General features: G+C 44.6%; 1 protein-coding gene across 3 annotated transcripts in view; it reads right to left on the minus strand.

Annotated features, from left to right (window-relative positions):
* dusp8a (dual specificity phosphatase 8a) overlaps positions 1-20,939 on the minus strand; it is a 60,186-nt gene that overhangs the window by 26,360 nt on the left and 12,887 nt on the right. For all 3 annotated transcript variants that reach the window (XM_036534874.1, XM_036534875.1, XM_036534876.1), the window contains exon 3: positions 11,302-11,440. In XM_036534874.1, coding sequence (XP_036390767.1) covers positions 11,302-11,440 — 139 coding nt within the window. The remainder of the gene's footprint in view (positions 1-11,301; positions 11,441-20,939) is intronic.

Below are 20,939 nucleotides of genomic sequence, written 5' to 3' on the forward strand. Positions count from 1 at the left end.
TAGAACAACCACATCCTGCAAAAATATTTAGAATACAATGTTTTATATTTAGCACAACACAGCACGTTTTGTCAAATTTGCCCTGAAATGCAGCAGATTCATATTAATATGGCTTAAAAATAGAGGATTTTAAAATCCTACATTGAAGAGATGCAGCTGATTTTGAAAAGCTGAGTTTGAAGAATGCCCCACGCATACTCATATTAAGAAGGCTTCTTCATTTTAGCCCTGTGACAGAAAGTTTGCGGTGCAAGGTTCAGCGATTTGAGTCTAAAGATGTTACTGTAGGAGTCAGGCAGGGAAGTAATCTCCATTTTTGCACAGAATACACTCCCTCGGCCATGAGCCACTCATCCTTTTTATGACAGGAGGGAAACATTTACGAGGCTTAGGGTCACGTGGATTACCGAAAGGGGTTATCATTGGCCATAGACCTGTCAGCCCCAGTGGCTCCTGCTTTAACAACCATGTGGCTTTAGGGGGGAGGATTTCAGCGCCTTGCTTCATGTGTAATATCAGAAAAGTAGGCTGAGAGGAGTCACAGGGGGAGACAGCCATGAGAAACACCAAGAATCCGCTGTTATTCTCCCTTCACTGGCCGATTGGCAGATCAGAGCCATGCTGTGCACAACTGCTTTCCTCCCTTTCTTAATGCACTGACACAAACTTAATCAGATTCCTTAAAGGGAGGCATTCCAAGGGCCACTGCTGCTGACCTTTAAATATTTGCTCTCTGTGGGAGTTTGGGTATATTTCAGAGCCTCTGCACACATTAGAAATATGCTATCAAATACACTGCCTTCAAGTCCAAACTTTGAAACTGCAATTTGCCCTTAAGCACTTGGCACAGAGTCAAGGCTGGGAAGATGGCAACGCCAGAATGCTAATTTTTACATCTGCTTTGTACACGTGTATAATTACAATTTAGCAAGCAAATGCTGTCATCTGTCTACTCCTGTAGACAGCGCAGACACCTTTATTCCTCATTAAAAGCCGTCAACTCAATTTAAAAGGCATCTCCCCCTAACTACAATGCTGGGTGCGTGCAAGCAAGAAGAGCCGGGGGCTCACTTAATTTGAAAAAGCACAAGGGGAGGAGCTCACATCAAGCATTGCTCAAATATGAAGTCATCGCCACCATTAATGAACTCGTAAATCAGGTCGGGCGTGAGGCCGACAGGTTAAATGTCTTATGCCGATTAATCCCATGGTTGGGCTTCTTGAGGGAAATCCGAAAGCAAAAGGGGGGGGATGGGGTGCAAGGAGGGAGGCCTGAGCAAGAGCTCCACATGGGGATGTGGCCCTGGAGACAGGATGTGAGTTCACCATCCCACTGCAACACCACTGCCTTACCCAGCCCAGAAACCTCAACTGTACTATTTATAAACACTCCTGATGCAAGCCCAGCCACCCTATGTCTTCATATTGCTGCACTTTCTATGAACACTGCACATTTTCATGTTTAATGTTTCGCTTAGATGCTGGTGTGCATTGTTCACTGTTTTTATGACTGTGTCTATAAAGTAAATGACTGTTATTCAGCCACAGAATAAAAGTTCCTTTTGTTTGGGGGGTAAAGTTAAAAAGTAATCTAAATGTGACTACTCTTGTGTAGGCGTGGGAATCACAGAGTAACTCACGATACAATACTCTCACGATACGTTAATACGCCCACGATAATGATGGTATCACAATACTGCGATTCTGCGATACTCGATACATTGGTAGACAATCATCTACGATACATCATGATATCTGTGTAACTGAGGAAGAAAAAAATAACCATAAAAAGGCAAAAAGCAGAAATTATGTATTTATTCACTGCATTGTGGTGTCAGTTTCACAGAATTTGACAATTCTCCAAACTTCGCAAATTCTGATTCCAGAAGCGTCGGAAAACGCAGCCGTTGTGTTACATATTTTGCGGCAATCAAGTGAAGTCATGAGTGCATTCTATATTGTACATTAGATGTTTTCTGTATGTCCTCCATGTGTATTGAAATACAGTGGTTAGGCTAGGTGACAAGCTAGATCATGTGCCAGTGTTTCTCAATCCTGCTCCTGGAGGCCTTTTCCTGAGCATTTTCCATCTTTCCCTGCTCTACCTATGTGACTGAAATCATCAGTGGCACTTTTGATTAGCTGAGCACACCTGATTTAATCAAGAGCATGTTAATCACACTTATCAGGTGTGTTTGGAGCAAGGATAGACAGAAGATATGCAGGACAGTGGGCCTCCAGGAGTAGGATTGAGAATACTGAGTAATGAATATTGAATACTGAGCCTATTTCCCATTATCAGCTGGCTCTGTTATTTCTTGTAGGGAAACGTTGATAACAAGCTCCTGTGTGTCATGAACTACCTGGATTGGCTTGTAATGGTTACATCTCTCCGTCTAGTTTCCGTATTAGAGCACTACACAACCCCACACCATCAGTACGAAACTGTTTTTACCGAATACAACCTTTCTCCGGTCACCACTGATGCGGAGATGGTGTGTGGATGATCGTGAGCGTGAAGAGGCATTTCCAAGACCAAGCCGCAGTTCAGATTAGTTTTGAGGAGTTGGGGGGTTGGCTAACCGTAAGGGAAGACACAAAACACGGAAAGCCCTAAGCATTGCTGCTCATCCTTATATAGTGAAAAGTTAACAGCAAAATTCAATGTGACAGTCACCATATACAACAACCAACGACGAATTCGAGCTGAGACTGTGATGCTTTAACCGCTTTCTGTTTTTTGGATAATGTTAAGTAGATAAGCTTTTCTTTAAATGCATAATCACACAGAATACTAGTGATATAATTGTAAAGTACCTTTCAATTTAGACAATTTTGTAAGTAGGAGCTACCTAGCTAAGTTGGCTAACTAACATCCAAACCGTTTAGTCAGCACTACTTACTGAAATTGAGTTGGACAGGTCTCATTTCCAGGGAGGACTGAGAAAGAGAAGTTGTGCGCATTTCTTCACTGCAAGTTTACCCTCATTCATTTGATAAGCACCACCACGAGGAGTCATGAAGTAGTGACTCTGGTAAGTCAAATTGGCGGGGGAATCCGTTTAAAGCGCCTGCATGTTTTAATAAAAATATTGATATTTGGTGCCAGTGTATCGATAACATATAGCAAGAGGAAGTAATACGATATCTTCCTGTATCGATATTTTGTCCCACCCCTACCCTAGTGCATTGAGTTTTTACTACATTGATGTTCCAGGTACACGACACTGCATTCAGCTTCTGCTTAAAACAGACGTGTTTTATTACAGGTCTGTGGGCAGTCCAAAAGTCCTCCAGCCTATTCCTCCTCTATTCATTGGCTCTAGGTGACTGGGGCTCTGCTAGTTTCTTCAGGTCAAACAAGACAGTTAATCATGAGCTCAACATAGCTGATGGAACACATTGTGGTAGGAGGGGTAAATGTGTTACGCCCAAACCAGTCCTCATTGCTCTATTGTTACAAACGCAGCCCTAATTCTGAATCGTTTTCCTCATATTAAGTGGAAAGCAGTTGTCCTCCGGCTCTGTTCATTTACCCTTGCCCGCAGTTTCCACAGACAGAGGTGTGGCCCCAAAGCTATTGTCCCTCTGGTGTGAACAGCCATGTCTCATCTCCTTCCAACGAAGTCCTGCCGCCACCACTCGAAAGCAGACAAGTGAGGAAGTTAGATAACTCAGCCCCCCTGGACTTTTGTTCCAGTGAGAGGTGTAACAGACTGACCCATCTTACCTCTGGCTCTTAGAGAGTGCCAGAACCAAAGCCATGCCCCATGAGACTGCTGTCCAAGAGCTAGGGGACTAGGTGGAACCAGTCCCACCGAAGGTCATCATGTACCTACACCACAGGGGGTCTACTGGATATAGGCCTACAGAATCAAAATGTTCATTCCTCTCTTTCTCTCTCTCTCTCTTTATATCTCTGTCCCTCCTGGGGGGGGACAGGAGGTGTGTTGAATGGGAGAATAATTTCAAGGACGAACACCCAGCATACAGGGAAAGCAATTGGGGCAGGGGATGGCAGTGATAGAGCATGACGTCACAAAGAGAACACTGGGGCTTCCAACTGATTCTAAAAGGCCAGGAAGGCTGGGCTGATCAGTGTGTGTGTGATGTCGGAAGGCTCCCATCTCCAACAATGCCTTAACAGAGTTTCATTAATCACCCTGTGGTAGCCCAGCACGCACTCCACACCGCCTGGCAAACTCAAGGTGGAGCTGGGTTCCCGGGGACCTGCTGCATCGGCCAGTGCTGCAACCCAACCCCCACAAGCAGGGTGGTCGAACAAATTACCTCACCGCAGCCTATTTCACCACACTCAAAGCAAACAATAACTATTAGTAACCCAAACTCTCTCCTCTCCTCTTGGGAGGACCCAAAAAGAAAGGAGCCTCTCTCCACTTTACCTCTGCCATGCTAATTTAACAGAGGGGTGGGTGGTCACCAGAGCCCTGTTGTTGCTGGATGTGGGCTCCAGCAAGGCTGCTCTGGCTCCACATCCACAAACAGCAATTTGTCTGCTTTCCCAGATGAATCCACTACTCCAAAGCTATACCTCTGGCAGCAGCACCTACTGGGGCTGGTGCATACATCCCTCAATAACCAACACAAAAAGGCAGCTAGAAGCACACGGTAAACCCTACGGACTTCACTGACCTCATTCAGGTTCGGTCTTCTCCCAGCTTCTCCCATTGGCTCCCGTGCCTTAGAGTTTCTCTTCCACTGTTGTCGTGGTAATTGTAGATTTGAAAGACGGACAAAAAAAAAAAGGAACTGCTGCGTTTCCCTCACTCACGCTCCTCTCAGATGGAAAAGCTGACTGGCCTTTCACTAAGTGGGGATATTATTCAAATGGAGAAACTGTGCTTTCAACATGTGAAAAAGAGGTGCAGCAAGAAACAGTCTTTCCCAAAGTTGGAGCACTGTGAATGACTCATCAAAATGACAGTTCAATGTTCAATCTTGCAGATACAGAGATAATGTAATCAGAGATTTGCAGGAGCAGGCCATCGCTTCTGATCCCCTCCAAATCCTGACTGATGCAAAACTGGGTTCATTTTAAGTTATGATATATTTGGAGCAAGATTATTAAAAAACGATTAAATTTTCACAATGTGAAAGGCTACAGTGATAAATTAAACTGCTTTAATCACAAATATGGGATTTTGTTGACTCAGCATGTGCTATGCCTAGTTAAATTTTCAAAGCAGGGTGCCAACCAGCAAATTTAACGAGCACAGGAGAGTTCAAAGTGTTACTAAATACTCAATTTAGGAAACTCTGGCTTGCTGAAGACAAACCTGAAATGAATCAAACTGTTTAAGAATCAATTGTGATAACGACTACAACTCTGTGCTTACTTCTCTTTTAACTAATGAATTAAAGAGAAGCCCACGTGGGTCTGTGGTTGCATTTTATGGTATGCTGAGCAAAGTTCTGCTAAGATGAACTGATCCTTAATTTGTCAGGAGAGCTTGTACTTTCAGAATGCCTGATATGAGGCATTATGAGCTGATCCACCCGTTATAAAGATCTTCTGAATCACTGACTACCATGCGTCAAGCAGCATCTTCATCTTCAGACTCAGCCCACATTCCAGAGAAGGTGGAGCCAATCTACTGCACACCAGAGGCAAGTGTACATTTTGCACGCTGTTTTTGAAGAACTTTAGCAAAAGGACATGGTGAGGGGTTTGTATAACATAAGTGAAAGTGCAACAGGAGTCAACCACAATGCAGCTACTGGCCTTTCCCATCATGCTTTCTTCCCCTCAATGTTCTTCCTCAACTAACCCATGATGCACTGCTCCTGGCATGGTAGGGGGACACAGAGGTGAACCAAAGAAGGAGAGCACAGCGCTGGGTTTGCAGGCCTTGATCATGTCCTGTATGTATTGGGGGCTGATCCATTGAGTCCCTTAAAGGTTAGTAACAAGGTCTTGAACTTCATTGTTGCTGCAACCAGTAGCCAGTGGAGGGACTCAGGTTGCTGCAATCTGGATAAGCTGCAGCGGTCAGATGGCGTATGCCGGGATGCCGGCAAGCAGTGAGTTGCAGTAGTCCAGATGTGACAGGATGAAAGTCTGGATCACAATGTGAGCTGTGTATTTGGAGGGGTATGGTCTGATCTTCCTGATGTTGAATAAAAGGAATCTGCAAATCCTAGTTGTGGCTGCAATATGCTCTTTGAAAGATAGACTGCTGTCTATCTAAGTTACCCCTAGGTTTTTGGCAGCTGTGGTTGCCTGCCATTCCTGAGGCTTCTGTCATCTCTTCCAGGGTGACCTTTCTTGGGGTCAACCCAAACACACATCTGAGTTTCAGAGCTGATACCCTTCTAGATCTCAAGCTGCACTTCAGGGGGAAAAGCTCCATAAGTCCAACATCTCCTGCCACTGCTGGGCTCCTGGGTGAGGAAGCCACATGAACATGATGACTGGGGTGACAGAGTTCTATTGCATTGTTCCAGCTGGTCCTAGGGTTGCAAACTGTAAGTATGTGTCACCAGCTGCAGAGTGGCATCTCTGTGAAGGCGCCCGTCTGGTGCTTTGCTGAATGGCCTGGGATTTATCATGTTGACTGGGCTCCAATGTCAATATCAATACTGGTAATTGTAATTACCCTCACAATACAGTGTCATTTTCCCACTGCAAATAACATCCTTGATTCCGTTAGAGAGAAGATATGATTACACAGGACATTAATGTCTACCAAGTGACCACAGGACTGATGGAAACTGTCTTGTACCTCCCCCCAGAAGTTTCAACTGATTGTCAGTAAGAAAGGAGGCAGCATGCCCATTGGGTAGGGAAATGATGAGCAGGAACTGGGTCAAACTCCAAGCATGGGAGCTCTCCGGGACCGCAACGTTGACTTCATCGGAACAAAAACAACCTCACAAACCAAGGTCCATTTGGGACTCTACGCTGTACACTTCCATGAGTCATGCCATCACTTCAACAGAGGAAGTGCTTTTCTGTCAGAGCAATGCTGTTCCCAGGCTGTTACATCCAAATAAACACCATTACTGTGAAAATTAGGCCTGCTCTCTTCTTTAGTTTTGCTTGTAATGGATTGATAAATACTTTTTGATTAGGATTATTTTTTCTCTCTCTCTGTAATGATTTACTCAGATTGTTTTCTTGTTGTCTCCCAGTCATATACTGAAATTTTGGGGACTTTGTTTTATGGTTCTTTGCAACTTAAGTCATTCAGGGATCAACTGTAAATTTCTCTTGCTTCCTTTTTATATGTCAGCTTACTTCACCTCTATCATGGGCAATAGCTACAGGATGGCCTGGGCTGACTCTCTTCATCCTGTCCTTTTCCCACAACTAATGCTGATAAATAAAATACAGTCAGGTCCAGGTATTTGGACAGTGACACAATTTTCATGATTTTGGCTCTGTATGCCACCACAATGGATTTGAAATGAAGCAATCAAGATGTGATTGAAGTGCAGATTTCAGCTCTAATTCAAGGGGTAATATGGTATGGGTTATATGGTAACAGAAATACCATATAAACCGTTAAGAATTACAGCAATTTTCATACATAGTCCCCCCATTTCAGGGGCTCAAAAGTAATTGGACAAACTAACATAACCATAAATAAAATGATCATTCTTAATACTTGGTTGGAAATCTTTTGCACTGAATGACTGCCTGAAGTCTGGAACCCATGGACATCACCAAATTCTGGGATCCTCCCTAGTGATGCTTTGCCAGGCCTTTACAGCAGCTGTCTTAAGTTTCTGCTTGTTTTTGGGTCTGCCTTCAGTTATGTCTTCAGCAAGTGAAATGCGTGTTAAATTGGGTTGAGGTCAGATGACTGACTCGGCCATTGAAGAATATTCCACTTCTTCGCCTTGAAGCTCTATGGTTGCTTTTGCAGTATGTTTTGGGTCATTGTCCATCTGTACTGTGTAGTGCTGTCCTATCAGTTTTGCAGCATTTGGATGAATCTGAGCAGATAGTATAGCCCTATACACTTCAGAATTCATCCTGCTGCTTCTGTCAGCAGTCATATCATCAATAAACACTAGTGACCCAGTTCCATTGGCAGCCATACATACCCATGCCATAACACTGCCTCCACCATGTTTCACAGATGATGTGGTATGCTTTGGATCATGAGCGATTCCTTCCCTTCTCTGTACTCTTCTCCTCCCATCATTCTGGTACAGATTGATCTTAGTTTCATCTGTCAAAAGAATATTGTTCCAGAACTGGGCAGGCTTTATATGTTTTCTGGCAAAGTCTAATCTGGCCTTCCCATTCTTGAGGCTTACCAGTGGTTTGCACCTTGTGGTAAACCCTCTGTATTTACTTTCATGAAGTCTTCTCTTGATTGTAGACTTTGACAGTGATATGCCTACCTCCTGTAGAGTGCCCTTGACTTGGCTAGATGTTGTGAAGGGGTTTTTCTTTACCAAGGAAAGAATTTTGTGATCATCCACCACAGTTGTTTTCCATGGTCATCCAGGTCTTTTGGTGTTGCTGAGCTCACCAGTCTGTTCCTTCTTTTTAAGAATGTAGCAAATTGTTAATTTGGCCACTCCTAATGTTTCTGCTATCTCTCTCATGGGTTTGTTTTTTTTTTTTTTTCAGCCTAACGATGGCCTGCTTTACTTGCATTGACAGCTCTTTGGATCTCATATTGAGAGTTCACAGCAACAGCTTCCAAATGCAAATTCCACCCTTGGAATCAACTCCAGACCTTTTAACTGCTTAATTGTTAATAAAATAATGAGAGAACAGCCCATATCATGAAACAGCTTCTCAGTCAATTGCCCAATTACTTTTGAGCCCCTGAAAATGGGGGGACTATGTATAAAAATTGCTGTAATTCTTAAAGGTTAATATGACATTTTTGTTAAATCCCTTGAATTAAAGCTGAAAGTCTGCACTTCAATCACATCTTGATTTCTTCATTTCAAATCCATTGTGGTGGTGTACAGAACCAAAATCATGAAAAATATGTCAAATACTTATGGACCTGTACTTATGGACCTGTACATAATAATATATATTTGACCAGACTGATGCAGTGTAATGCACTCTGACCTGGAGGCTATGAAAACATGGCCCAGTGGCAGGATGCCACAATAAGCCCCTCACCCCATCCCTGCTCCCCAACGACCAGACGATATACTCCACAGGGCTACCTAAAAGCCCTGAAAGGTGGGATCTTTGTGGGAGTGCAGCTGTTAAAGGACAGCAGGAGGGTGCAGTAGTTTGGAGCACTGCACATTCACAGAGAAAAAAGACTCAAGTACGGAAAAAGTTTAAACATTCAATCCAGCCCATGGTTGTGCTGTACAGTTTGGATCTGTACAACTGCTAGCACTGATTTCTTTTTCTTTTTTCTTCCTTTGTTAGAAACAGAGAAATACAGGGTATTCTTGCTCCCTTTGTGAAAATCATGCTGAATGGCCTATCGTCTACCAAACCGAGCCACGTCATTAGCCAAAGTCTACTAACTAAATGGAGTAACATCACTGGGAATGCACCTCAACAGAAAACACAGAGAAGAGGGATAGCATTTCATTCTAAGTGAGGCTGAGTTGGAGTGAGGGCATCTGTTCTTTGGCCAGTGACTCTCTCCTGTGGAGAAGGACACAGTCCCTGTCTGGACATTGTAGGGACGGCTAGCCCAAGCATGCTCCTGTTTGCAAACAACTCCCCACCCCCTTCACCACTGTCCCCCACACACCCCCCTGCTCACATCCCCGTCAGTTCTGGAATCCAGTGACCTCATCACTGCAGGAGTGCTGTTTGTCATTTCAGAGAGCAAACTACTCAGCATGTCCTGTTACAGCCCCTCACCCACAGTGATCACACACTAACAGCACCGTGCATGTGCGCACACACACACACACACACACACACACACACAGACTACTGAGGTTACCATCATGTACACACACATAAACACTCACACTCACTACTGACATTGCCACCATACATCTCTCACATAACGACACACTTGCTGTGAATACACACACACATGCACTCGTATGCACGCGCACACACACACACACACACACGCACACACACACAAAGGAGCCTGCTGTGTAGGTCAGTGCACACTGTTTGCAGTGCCATAACGTAAGGCCATTACCTCAGATTAGCTGTAATCCTCTTCAGCACTACGTCATCATGAGCCGGTCAACACGAGTACCAAAGGCCCTCCTGTATCTCATGCATCATGCAACACATCACATCACTAAGCAAGCCTGGGGAACAAAGGGGCAAGCCTTCTCAGCATACCATGTCTGCCCTCTTTCCAGTCACATCACCTGGGGGAATCACCCCTGGATACAAGCCACAGTAATCAGGCCTTTTCCATCCAATAGGGAGGAGAGAGGGAGCCTGTTTGTGATAGGCCAGGGGCACCAGCTGCAAAGTATTGTGCGGTGCTGAAGATAACATTTTACCCCATGAGGTTTTCTTACCATCTGACAATGCTAGTTCATCTGTGCACCATGTGGACAGCTGTGTAACAAGGGGGAATATCACTGGACCCTAATTCTTGACTGATGACTTACATTATCAACTGCCAACTTCGAGACAGGAACGTGTGTGACACTGTTGTCTAAATTTCCAGCGGCAAACACATTTTTCTCTCTCTCCATCCCCCTCTCTCAAACTCTGAGTGTTGTGTTGTTGTTTTCTTGATGACAAATTTGCATTAACAGTCAAGGATATTTGCTCTAGTCATGCTTGTAAGCGGCACCCTGTTTTCATTCGGAAAAACTGACTAACACCCAAAAGGTCTCCCATCACATTCAGAGCTATTGCAGAGCTATCATCTCTGTGAAAAATACAACCATTACAACGGTGACAGCTTCGATGTCATGCACTGGGCATGCCCAGTCAGTGTTTCCCTTCCTCACTGCTCCTCACATGTTCTGTTGCCATATGCCCCAGGCCAAGATTTGGAGCCACTGGTATACTGCAGGACAGTGGGAAGTTAGAAGTGGGAGAAAGTGATGATGTAATGGGCGACCCCTGCTGGCTGCAAAGGGACATGGCATGCAAGCAGTCTGCAAAACAGGACTCTCAGTCACTCCTGTGTGAAAAGTACTGATAGGAGAACAAGGCTTCCATTGAGTTCCATGAACAGAGAGGCCACCTTTTGCAGTCAATAACTCACTCTCAACAACAAAATGTGATGTTTGCTTCAAATCAGGAAGTCAATGAGAGGGCATTTTAGCTCCACACTTTTTGGGTGCTCCTTGAAGCCTCATGCGCCCGTCCCCTGTGAAAATGCTGTCAAGGTGGTGTTGGGGTATGGTTCCTACCTGTGAGCAGGGACACTCTGTGAAAGCTGCCCTCTAGCTTGCCCAACAGAATGTAGACAAAGCTGTCTTTGGAGAGTGTGCTGGTGTCCTTGGTGCTTTGGTCATACACCACCACTTCCTGTTTCCTGCCCAGGTCAACCTGCATGAAAAAAAGCACACAAGGTCAGAGGTTACAAAGTGTTACATTCCGCATACAACCGAAGCAGACACAGAATGTATGCTCAAACAAAAACTTCATCCGCAGAACATGCTCCCAAAACTGTAAGACAAAAACAGGCACAACACTTATGAATGGGTCACTGTCTTTAGAGGTTTTCCATATGCAAGTTATCTTTGCGAAGGTGGGTGGCTGGGTGGGGAAATGACAGAAGGTCATTCATCATCTGCAAAACTGCATGTTGTTTGGGTGGCAGGGTACTGAATTAGAGCAGCACAGCCTTCTTTTGCTCACATTTTCAGCTGTTCTGTTCCTTTATTACAGCAGAAGTGGGAAAAGAAGCTCACTTATGCCGTAAGTTAAAGGTAAGGACCGTCCGTGAGGGGTTATGGCATACACCACAAAAGCACACTCTGTACATCCTCAGTGACTCAGTGTGTGTCACTAGTGTGAACATACTCCCACATCGCCATGTATGGTTGTGTGATAACACCAACTACAAATGTGTGCTCCACATTGAAAACTGCTTAAAAATACATTAGTGTTACAGTAAAGGATTAGGGGGTGGAGGAGTGTGGAGTGATGGTTAGTTTGGGGGGTTAGAATTTGGGGTATATAGGTTATGGTTAAGTAGGTAAAAATGTTCGACAAAATGCTTTCATTTAATTTAATTTAATTTAATTTAATGCTTTCCACATGAATAGCTATGCAACTAATAATAGGGCTTGTGGGTCACAGTTACAGGGTATATTTTGAGGTTAGGGTTTGGGACTAACAGCAATTGCATAAAACACAAACGTTTTCCACATAGACAAGTATAATAAATATAATTTTTTTTATTTATATGTGCATACGTGCACATGCAAGTAAATGTTTGTTAAGTACCTGTGACTGCGGACTAATGCATTTATGTGCTGTTCACATTTATTAGCCCTTCCTGTTGTCAGGCAGCTCCAGTCACATGACTCTTGCCTACAGCCTGCTGCAACAACAAGCCATTACGTCACCGAATGGAGAGGAAGGGGAGAGAGGAACAGAGACCCCAGGCAACTTGCTGATGTCATCACTCACAGCCCAGAGTGATTGTGGGAACTGCTAAAAGAGCACGCTGCCACCCTCACCCCCTTCTTCAGTTGCACTCTAATGCCTTCACACTGCCACTCAAATCACATGCATATGACACCACACCAGTCACACTGAAGCTAAAAACTGACCATTCACTGATTTTTCTCAGTGCACCTTTCAATACTAATTATTGCTGCTATGAAAGCCCTAGTTTCCAAATGGATGATGTCAGTATTGCTCTGAGCACAGACAGGACTGCTGGCAAGTATAGATGGAGCTATTGCAAGTATGTGAATACCCACTTCATCTTCCAATGCCCCCCACAAGGTCTACAAGGATTACAAAGATTACTCCATTACAACATAAGCAACTTTCCACGCACCAGCTGAAGAAAAATTAGTAAGCAAAAAAATAGGCAATGAAGAGCAATGTAAGCACATATTTGATTACATGCTTTTCGGTCCATTTTTGACAACTTATCAGCAGATAAGGACTATGCAGAATTAGGGTGTCACACTATGTGCACACCCAACAGAATATGTATGTGTGTGTGTGTGTTTGTGTGTGTGTGTGTGTGCGTGTGTGCACAGGAGTCTTATCCCCAGTTTGGCATGGTGCCTTGCAGGTGATGTCAGGGGCCCCATTGTCCCCAAGGTCAGAAGCGGGTGAGATTACAGAGTGCCACATCTACCAGGTGCACGTTGTGCCTCATAGCACCATGCCAGGTACACCTTGTGTCTTTCATTGCGCTGCTAATTCCATTTAAAGGGCCAGTAGGTCTGAAGCTCTATCCTTCTCTTTGTGTAGATACACTGGATCACAACAGGTGATAAACCCTTAGATACAATCTACACCAGAGCAAGGCAAGGATATGGGGGAAGCGCAGCAGGCAGTATCCTGATACATGGAAGGTTGCTGGCTCTCCCAGAAGCCCCCCCGCCCCCACTCCACCCACATGTAATCTGCTCCCTGTTATCTCCACGGAACTCCAGCTAACCCTCAGCACTGAACAAGGTGTTCTGCCTTAATTGGATTAGCGCTAAACCTGGTGGACGACATCACCAGGAATGGTGATTACAACCTTTCTGTGGCTCCGTGTCAGGCACCAGATGCATGGCTAAAGAATTAACCTCCTTCCCAGTCAGAGAGCATGGCAAAGACTGCACAGTCATACAACACAGGAGAGCACAGTCACAGAGCACACGAAAGACCACAGTCACAGAGCACTAGAAACCCTTCACAGACAAATCAATGCAAGGCTCTCAAAGACTAAGTGCACTGGAGAGAATAAAAAGTCGCATAACAGTATGCTGCGTACTGATTATGCTGCCACAGCTGTAGCACAGCAAGGTTCACACAGTCACAGAGCACTGGATTCCCTGTGCTGTCACAAAACAGAGAAAGCAACAAGAGTACACGGTAATTTATTTACTCTCCGCAGAGAGTGGGTTGCTGGTTGTGTTGGTATGCTGTTTGTGTGTAGATTATGGCATGTCTAGTCTGAGTGTGTGTGTGTTATATGGTGTAAATGCTATTTGTACACAATTCTGCATATGGTACATGTGGATAGTAGTGCATGGTGTAGAGCAGCAGTCCCCAACCTTTTTTGCACCACGGACCAGTTTCATACAGACAATATTTTCCCAAACTGGCACCGGCCCCCGTCGGGGGGGTTGGGTGTCACGACACGACTGGAATATCGATTAGGCCTATAAGTTTAGTATAGCCGCTTTTCCATAACATTTTAGTTTAAGTAGATCTAACGTGATGTTATCATAAAAACATAAAGTGCATATTTTTCTCGAATGACTACATAATAAAAACATTGCAACTCAATGTTGCTGGATCAGTGGGAGCCCCGAGCTTGTTTCCCCGCAACAAGTCGGTCCCATCTAGGGGTGATGGGAGACAGTGACACCCGAAGTGTGTTCCTTATGTCCAGTCTACTCCGTAATTTCGTTTTTGTTGCCGTCATTGCGGAAAACCCCGCTTTGCAGAGATATGATGGTGGAATGGAAGCAAGGTATTCAGTACTTTTGTGGCTATCTCGGGATATTCAGCCTTGATTTTATTTTTTTTATTCATGTCAGCTAGTTAGCTAGTACAAAGTTTGCGGGCAACACAGCTCACACAGACCGTAGTAGCCTAAGTGATAAACTTGCGGCGCACGTGTTACTCAAGTTCAAAATCTGTAAACTGTTGTGGGCACATGACAGAGATATTAGGGTGGTGAGAAAAGGACCAACAGACTGCACCAAGTTCAATGTAATTACTGCACAAATATCCTATAATTGTATATAATTATTATTTTATCATTATTTTAATATTATTAGGCTATTATTTTATTTTACCAATATAAAATATAAAAATAAATTATTTATCCTTTCCGTGCGGCCCGGTAGCAAATGTGCTGTGGCCCGGTACCGGTCCGTGGCCCGGTGGTTGGGGACCGCTGGTGTAGAGTGTGGTGCTGTCTTCAGAACTCTGTAAATGGCTGATAGGGTTAAAACTGCATATGTTATCACACAGATTTAAATTTGTGCCTGGTTATCATGGTATCACAGGGTTAAAACAGCCGGTGTTGCAATGGTTAAAACTGCAGCTGGTAAGGGGTGTGTGTGTGTATGTGCGTGTGTGTGTGTGTGTGTGTATGTGTGTGTGTGTGTGTGTGTGTGTGTGTGTGTGTGTGTGTGTGCGTGTGTGTGTGTAGGGGGGGGGGGGGGGATCACTGGCTGCAGCAGAGCGCAATACTGCAGTGAGAATGCAGAACCTCCCTTCCTCTTCGCCTACTGCAGAGAGAGACAGAATACTTCAGCACGAGCTAAAACATTTCCAGAGTAAAGAATAATACATTATCTAATGAGGAAAGACAAGGGACGACAAGTATCATGATGCACTGTACCCCTTGAAATACTTTAGGATTTTTTCACTGCTGGCTTGTGTACCAACCTGAATTTTCAGTGTTAGTTTCATTGCAAACATATATGCTTTTGCAATTTTTACTGTATTGGTATTCCACAACAATAAACCAATATTGAATTGGAATTCAACTTTTAATTTGAGAGACTGGGATGGAAGAAGAGAAAGAGAGAAAGATAGAGGGTAAATGCTAAATAACTTCAATCTTCAGTGACCAAAATGTACAATTAAAGGAAAGAAACAATTTCAGCATGATTACAATCCACACTCTATGCAGTCCACCATAACATAATGCATATGCTTTATATTAGGTGTATCACACAGGCATACTAATCATGTCTGGACAGCATGGTCCATGAATCTCAGGTATAACAGCTATTGCGATACAGCACTTTGATATTGCACTTTCCTAGTTAGGATTTAAATGTTGTGTCTGACATTGATACAGTCATTACTTTTTGCTCCACACTCAGCAGTTAGCCAGCTGGTGAATGTGTGCAAAGGGGTTTGAACTTTAAACGGCTGATGGCCACCCACGTACCCACACGGGCAATGATTAACCTCCATTAGAGGGCAAGGGGGAAACTTCAGGTAACTGAGGGGACAGGGGACAGAGGTTTAAACCTCAACACACAGACAGACCCCTCCTTCTCCTAACTGATCTGAGACTTGACTGAGTTCCAGCCTGCACCACCCAGCTTCAACTCAAGCTGAGCTGGTCACCACAAAGACTGGTCCTGCGACTGAATGGGCAACCAAAGGACGGCAGTACATGCGGGTAAGGACAGTGGCAAAGGCACTGCTCAGCCCATGGGTTGACAGCAAATGAACTCCTGCTTTCACAAAACCCACAGGAGACCAGGGGGACACATATGACATGTGCATTTCAATTACATTAAGATTCAAACCTTCATCCATCCCAAGACTGACTATTTAATTAGTCAAACCGTGCTATTCTTCCCTAAATACCATTAGAGAACTGCAGTTCTCTCTGTGAAAATAATGACTCACCACAAACAGAAAGATTTTATTCACTCACACTTCCAAGGGTTCTTGGACTCCCCTTCATTGATGAAAAGGAGCACAACTCCTACTGTATTTTTTTCTTAAATTTACATGCATTCAAGTAATGATTCAAGAAGTCCAACCGATATAAGTGATCTCACGGTCAAATGTTTGGCTAATCATATGTTCTGCCTCATCCCTACATGAGGCCAGCTCCATTTCTGCAAAGTGTGTGAACAGTCAGGGCCCATGGTCAACAGGAAATGGTGTTGCTGGTTGCCAAGAAAGAGAACACAGGTGCAGCAACAGGTGGTGCAGTAGGGCCTACCAGAGGGATGCTCCAGAGCATAACATAGCAAGACCAGCCCTGTGGCACAGCAGCAACCACAAGACGTGTTGTATTTTCAACAGGATTCCAGGGCTCATGCCATGCAGGTCTCCAAACTGCCTCAGTACTGACAGATATCAATAGGGACATGGAGAACACATTTAGGCTATTATCGAACCTGACTGTTATTAGGCTCATTAAAGGCCCTTTACAAGCACACAGCCCCATGATGTAGTTTTTTCCTGTCATTTCCTCACATCTTTTGTATTTGTTTCATTAATCATTTATTTTTGTCAGATTTGCCTCATGATTTACTGTGGCAAAGAGAAAAAAACCGCATTGTATGTGGAATGTGGACTCAAATCAAAATCACAGTTGTTAGTAATTGTTCATTATTAACATGTTCATAGGTGATCTTTCCCTGCCTGATTGGGCCAGGAGCAGACAGCAGATTTCAGGAGTCTGGTGCCTCTGTCTGGCGATGCCTTGCTCTTGAGCCCCTGTCAGTGACCCAGTGAGCAGCGAGACAGGATCAGGGAAGGTAGGATCAGCTGAACTGGGATCAGTGAGAGGTGGGTGCAGTTGGAGGGCTGCAGGGAGATAGCATTCATCATTAATGCAAGGCTCTTGGAGCACTTTACATAAGGCCATAAAGCCTTCAAGAAGACAGATACGGTGGCCCTGCCTTCCACACCAGGGTGGATCTTGCCCAACCAGAGTCAGATGAGCAAATCACTGATCTTCCATCCACCCTGCCCCACCAGCTGTTCTGCTCAGGGCCATGGGAAAGTCCCAGCTCTGCTCCTCAGAAAGGCATGACATCATGACATATCAGACAGGTGATGACATCATGTGATGTCACACCCAGAGTGACATCACTTTTGTGTGGTGAGTCTGGGCAGCTGCTGCTACAGACATGCATGGCGTGCAGTCAGGCGTGCCCTCCCCATAAGACCTCCTCTGACACAGTCAGCTGAGATGTCCCCACAAGGACAGGCTGGGAGTGTAAAGGCTGAACCTCAAAAAGCATCCTTTTCTTCTCATCTCACAGGGGTCACTTTCAGGGTCAGTCCAGGGTAGCCCACAGCTAATATCCTAAATCAATTTCCACAGGAAAATAAGATCCAAACAGCAAAATTTCACTTATGAACAGACATCCCTTTCATTTATTTGTCTGGGATGCTTCTTTCCAACAAGCACGTGGTTTTAGCACTTGTGAATCATCTGTACAATTTCAGCAAGAGTCATCCAGAAATTGTGACAACAGTATTATGTCACTACAGCATACATCTCTACTTGGAGCAAAGCTGCATCTCTGGGAATGATGTACCTCTGTTTGCATGGCTTTTCCATGTGAGTAATGTTTGATGACAAAAGGGTCAAATCACATAGGAATTAAGCAGATGAAAGATGACTAATAGGGGCACTGGTCTGAGATTTTTGGTACCACTTTACATCTGATGTGTGGGGAGTTAAGAAGGATGTCAAGGGCCCACTGTCCTACACCTGCCCACTCCCAGCTTGTGACAGTGATCTAAGTACAGTCTTGACATGCCTGTCAACTCACAAAGCTTTGCAGTAGCATAGACTCTCACTGAACTTTTCTGACACCTCCCTACCCACACACCCACCCATAATCACAGTGTCATTCCAGAGCCCCTCTGTCATCGCTCAGCCTTGTCAGAGCGCTGCGAGGACATTTCACACCAACTCCTCTCAGTAACTCTGTGTTCCATCTCTCTTGCCCCCCTCTCTCTAATACTTTCTATCCCTCTCTCTGTCCATCTATCTCTCCCTCTATCTTTTTCTTCCTCTCTCTAGCCCTCTCTCTGTGTCTGTACCCCCCCGCCATGTTTCCCCCATCTATCTCTCTGTCCTCTTCTCTCTCCTTTTTCAATTTCTATCTCTCCCTGTTTCCCTCTCCCTTTCTCTGCTCCCCATATCCTCTCTCCTTCTACCTTTCCTCTATCCCCCTTTCTATCAGTCTCTCACTCTCTCCCCTTTCTTCTCTCCTTTACCTCTCTATGTCCCTCCTCTTCTCTCTTTGCCTTTCCTCCTACTATCCCTTGTCTCCCCATTTATGTTCTCTCTCCTTCTGGTAAGACAGAGAGAGGATCTGTGACCACACCAGGGACATTCACTAAGACAGAGGATCTGTGACCACACCGGGGACATTCACCAAGACAGAGGATCTGTGAGCACACTGGGGACATTCACTAAGACAGAGGATCTGTGAGCACACTGGGGACATTCACTAAGACAGACAGGGGATCTGTGAGCACAACCGGGACGTTCTCCCTTTCAGGCTTGTTTCCCTTCTGCCCTGGATTCCAGTCATTCCTCTAGTGACGAGATGAGTACTGTCATTACAGCCGTGTGTCTGACTCTAACCAGCCATGTTTATTAATCAGGAGTACAAAATAACAACTGAAGCACAGGCACAATGCCACATTTGTCCCTTTCACACCAAGTTCACCAAGGAGGAATTCCCAGTGCTTAAAGGACATTACTTAGATCATCTGTATTAATTCCCCCAAAACTTCCTGATTACATCACAACAGACTTAAGTGAATTATTTCCTAAGTACTGTGCTGCCAGCTGCCAGCAAAAGCTCCGACCACTGATTGGCTTTTCAATTTTTTGAAATTTGAAACAGCCTTCTGTTAGTCTCGATAAGCGGACAGCAATGACTGCACAGAGCTGCTTTTGGGGGCAGTCACAGTGTAGAGTGTACAGTCAGCCAGGATGACTTGCTTAAAGACAAATGAAAACAGACAACGTGACAAAATGATTCAAATCCCAATTTCCACCTTCATTTCCCTCAGTCATTTAACGTAAACCAGCTGCCTCAGTCACAGTACTTGAAACACTGTGTTACTGCCCTCTTCACAGGTCCATCAACATTATTATTCAGCATGGGAAATCACAGAGTTGCAGTATCTGTGAAGAAAGTACTTCACCAGGGTATCTATGTTGTATGAATGTATAGTTTGGAAAGTCTAGGTCATAGAAAAGGGCTTCTATTAAGCACATAATACGAATAACAATAATAATTCAATTCTGGCCTCTGAAGCCCATTGACCACTTCATTCAGTCTGGCTTATCGATTTTAATCCTGTTCATGTTCTAATGCTTTCCGTTGCACAGGACAACTGAATTACATAACCCCTCTTTTTTCTTTATGTTATTGTTGTTCTGGACTGCTCTGTGGCCTTTGGTCCAACCCCATGATGCTGTGCAGCTCAGTCATTAACGAGGGTCCCAAGGCAGACTGGTGAGAGCAGGTACCATACAACATTCCTTCATTGCAGTGACGGAGAACCTCGTTATGTAAAAAGATCTCCGGGTGCACCATGCCTTGGGTGAAGATTTCATCAACATGACAACTAGCTGCATACTCAACACCACAGGCTTCATTCACCCTTAAATCCTCCTGTCAAACAGACCTGCGGGACTCAGCTCTACCACTACAATCCATCAGTGTTACAATATTCAATGGTAATGTGCAAGTAACTCCAGAATATAATAATTTTATTTCATTCATCTTTGAGATCAAGATGAAAAAAACCTAGGGAGGGAGAACAAATAACCACTTAATACAGATAACAATTGATGGACGGCTTTGCAACAGCTTTGTTGCAATTTCACTAGGACCCGCTTAGACTAGTCCAAGCGAGCAGCAGCACACTCAAAGGATTTGGCGAAGGGTGCGAGTCCAACAGCTGCCTCTCCTGTGGAGTATGCTGAAATTGAATAAGAAAAGACAAGTTGCTTTCAAGTTCGCTACTGATTCTAATGATTGAGGCAGGCCGCTAAGGGAGCCAGCAAATCCAAAGATGCAAATCTTGGCTCTGTAACTATCACTGCTACCATTTTGACGCATCATCTGGTTTCCCAGGCTATGTTTGCCCACTTTCACCCACTGGGGCATTCATGCCTGCCACCCTCACTATCTGTGTCATACCATATCTGGAAGCCAGCCCCCTGCCACGTAGCAAAGGCTGGCTACCCAGGGGGGTGTACTGTGCCCTTAGCGCTGTCCTGTGCTCTCAGTCAAGACAGATAAACTTCCCACCACCTGCTAGGGACATCCTGCAGTGGAGCTAACCAGTGCCAAGAATCTCTCACAAACAAAACTGCCCACAGGTGCCCAATCCAAAACTC

The sequence above is a fragment of the Megalops cyprinoides genome, chromosome 8, assembly GCF_013368585.1.
Source record: "Megalops cyprinoides isolate fMegCyp1 chromosome 8, fMegCyp1.pri, whole genome shotgun sequence".
NCBI classification, from domain to species: Eukaryota; Metazoa; Chordata; class Actinopteri; order Elopiformes; family Megalopidae; genus Megalops; species Megalops cyprinoides.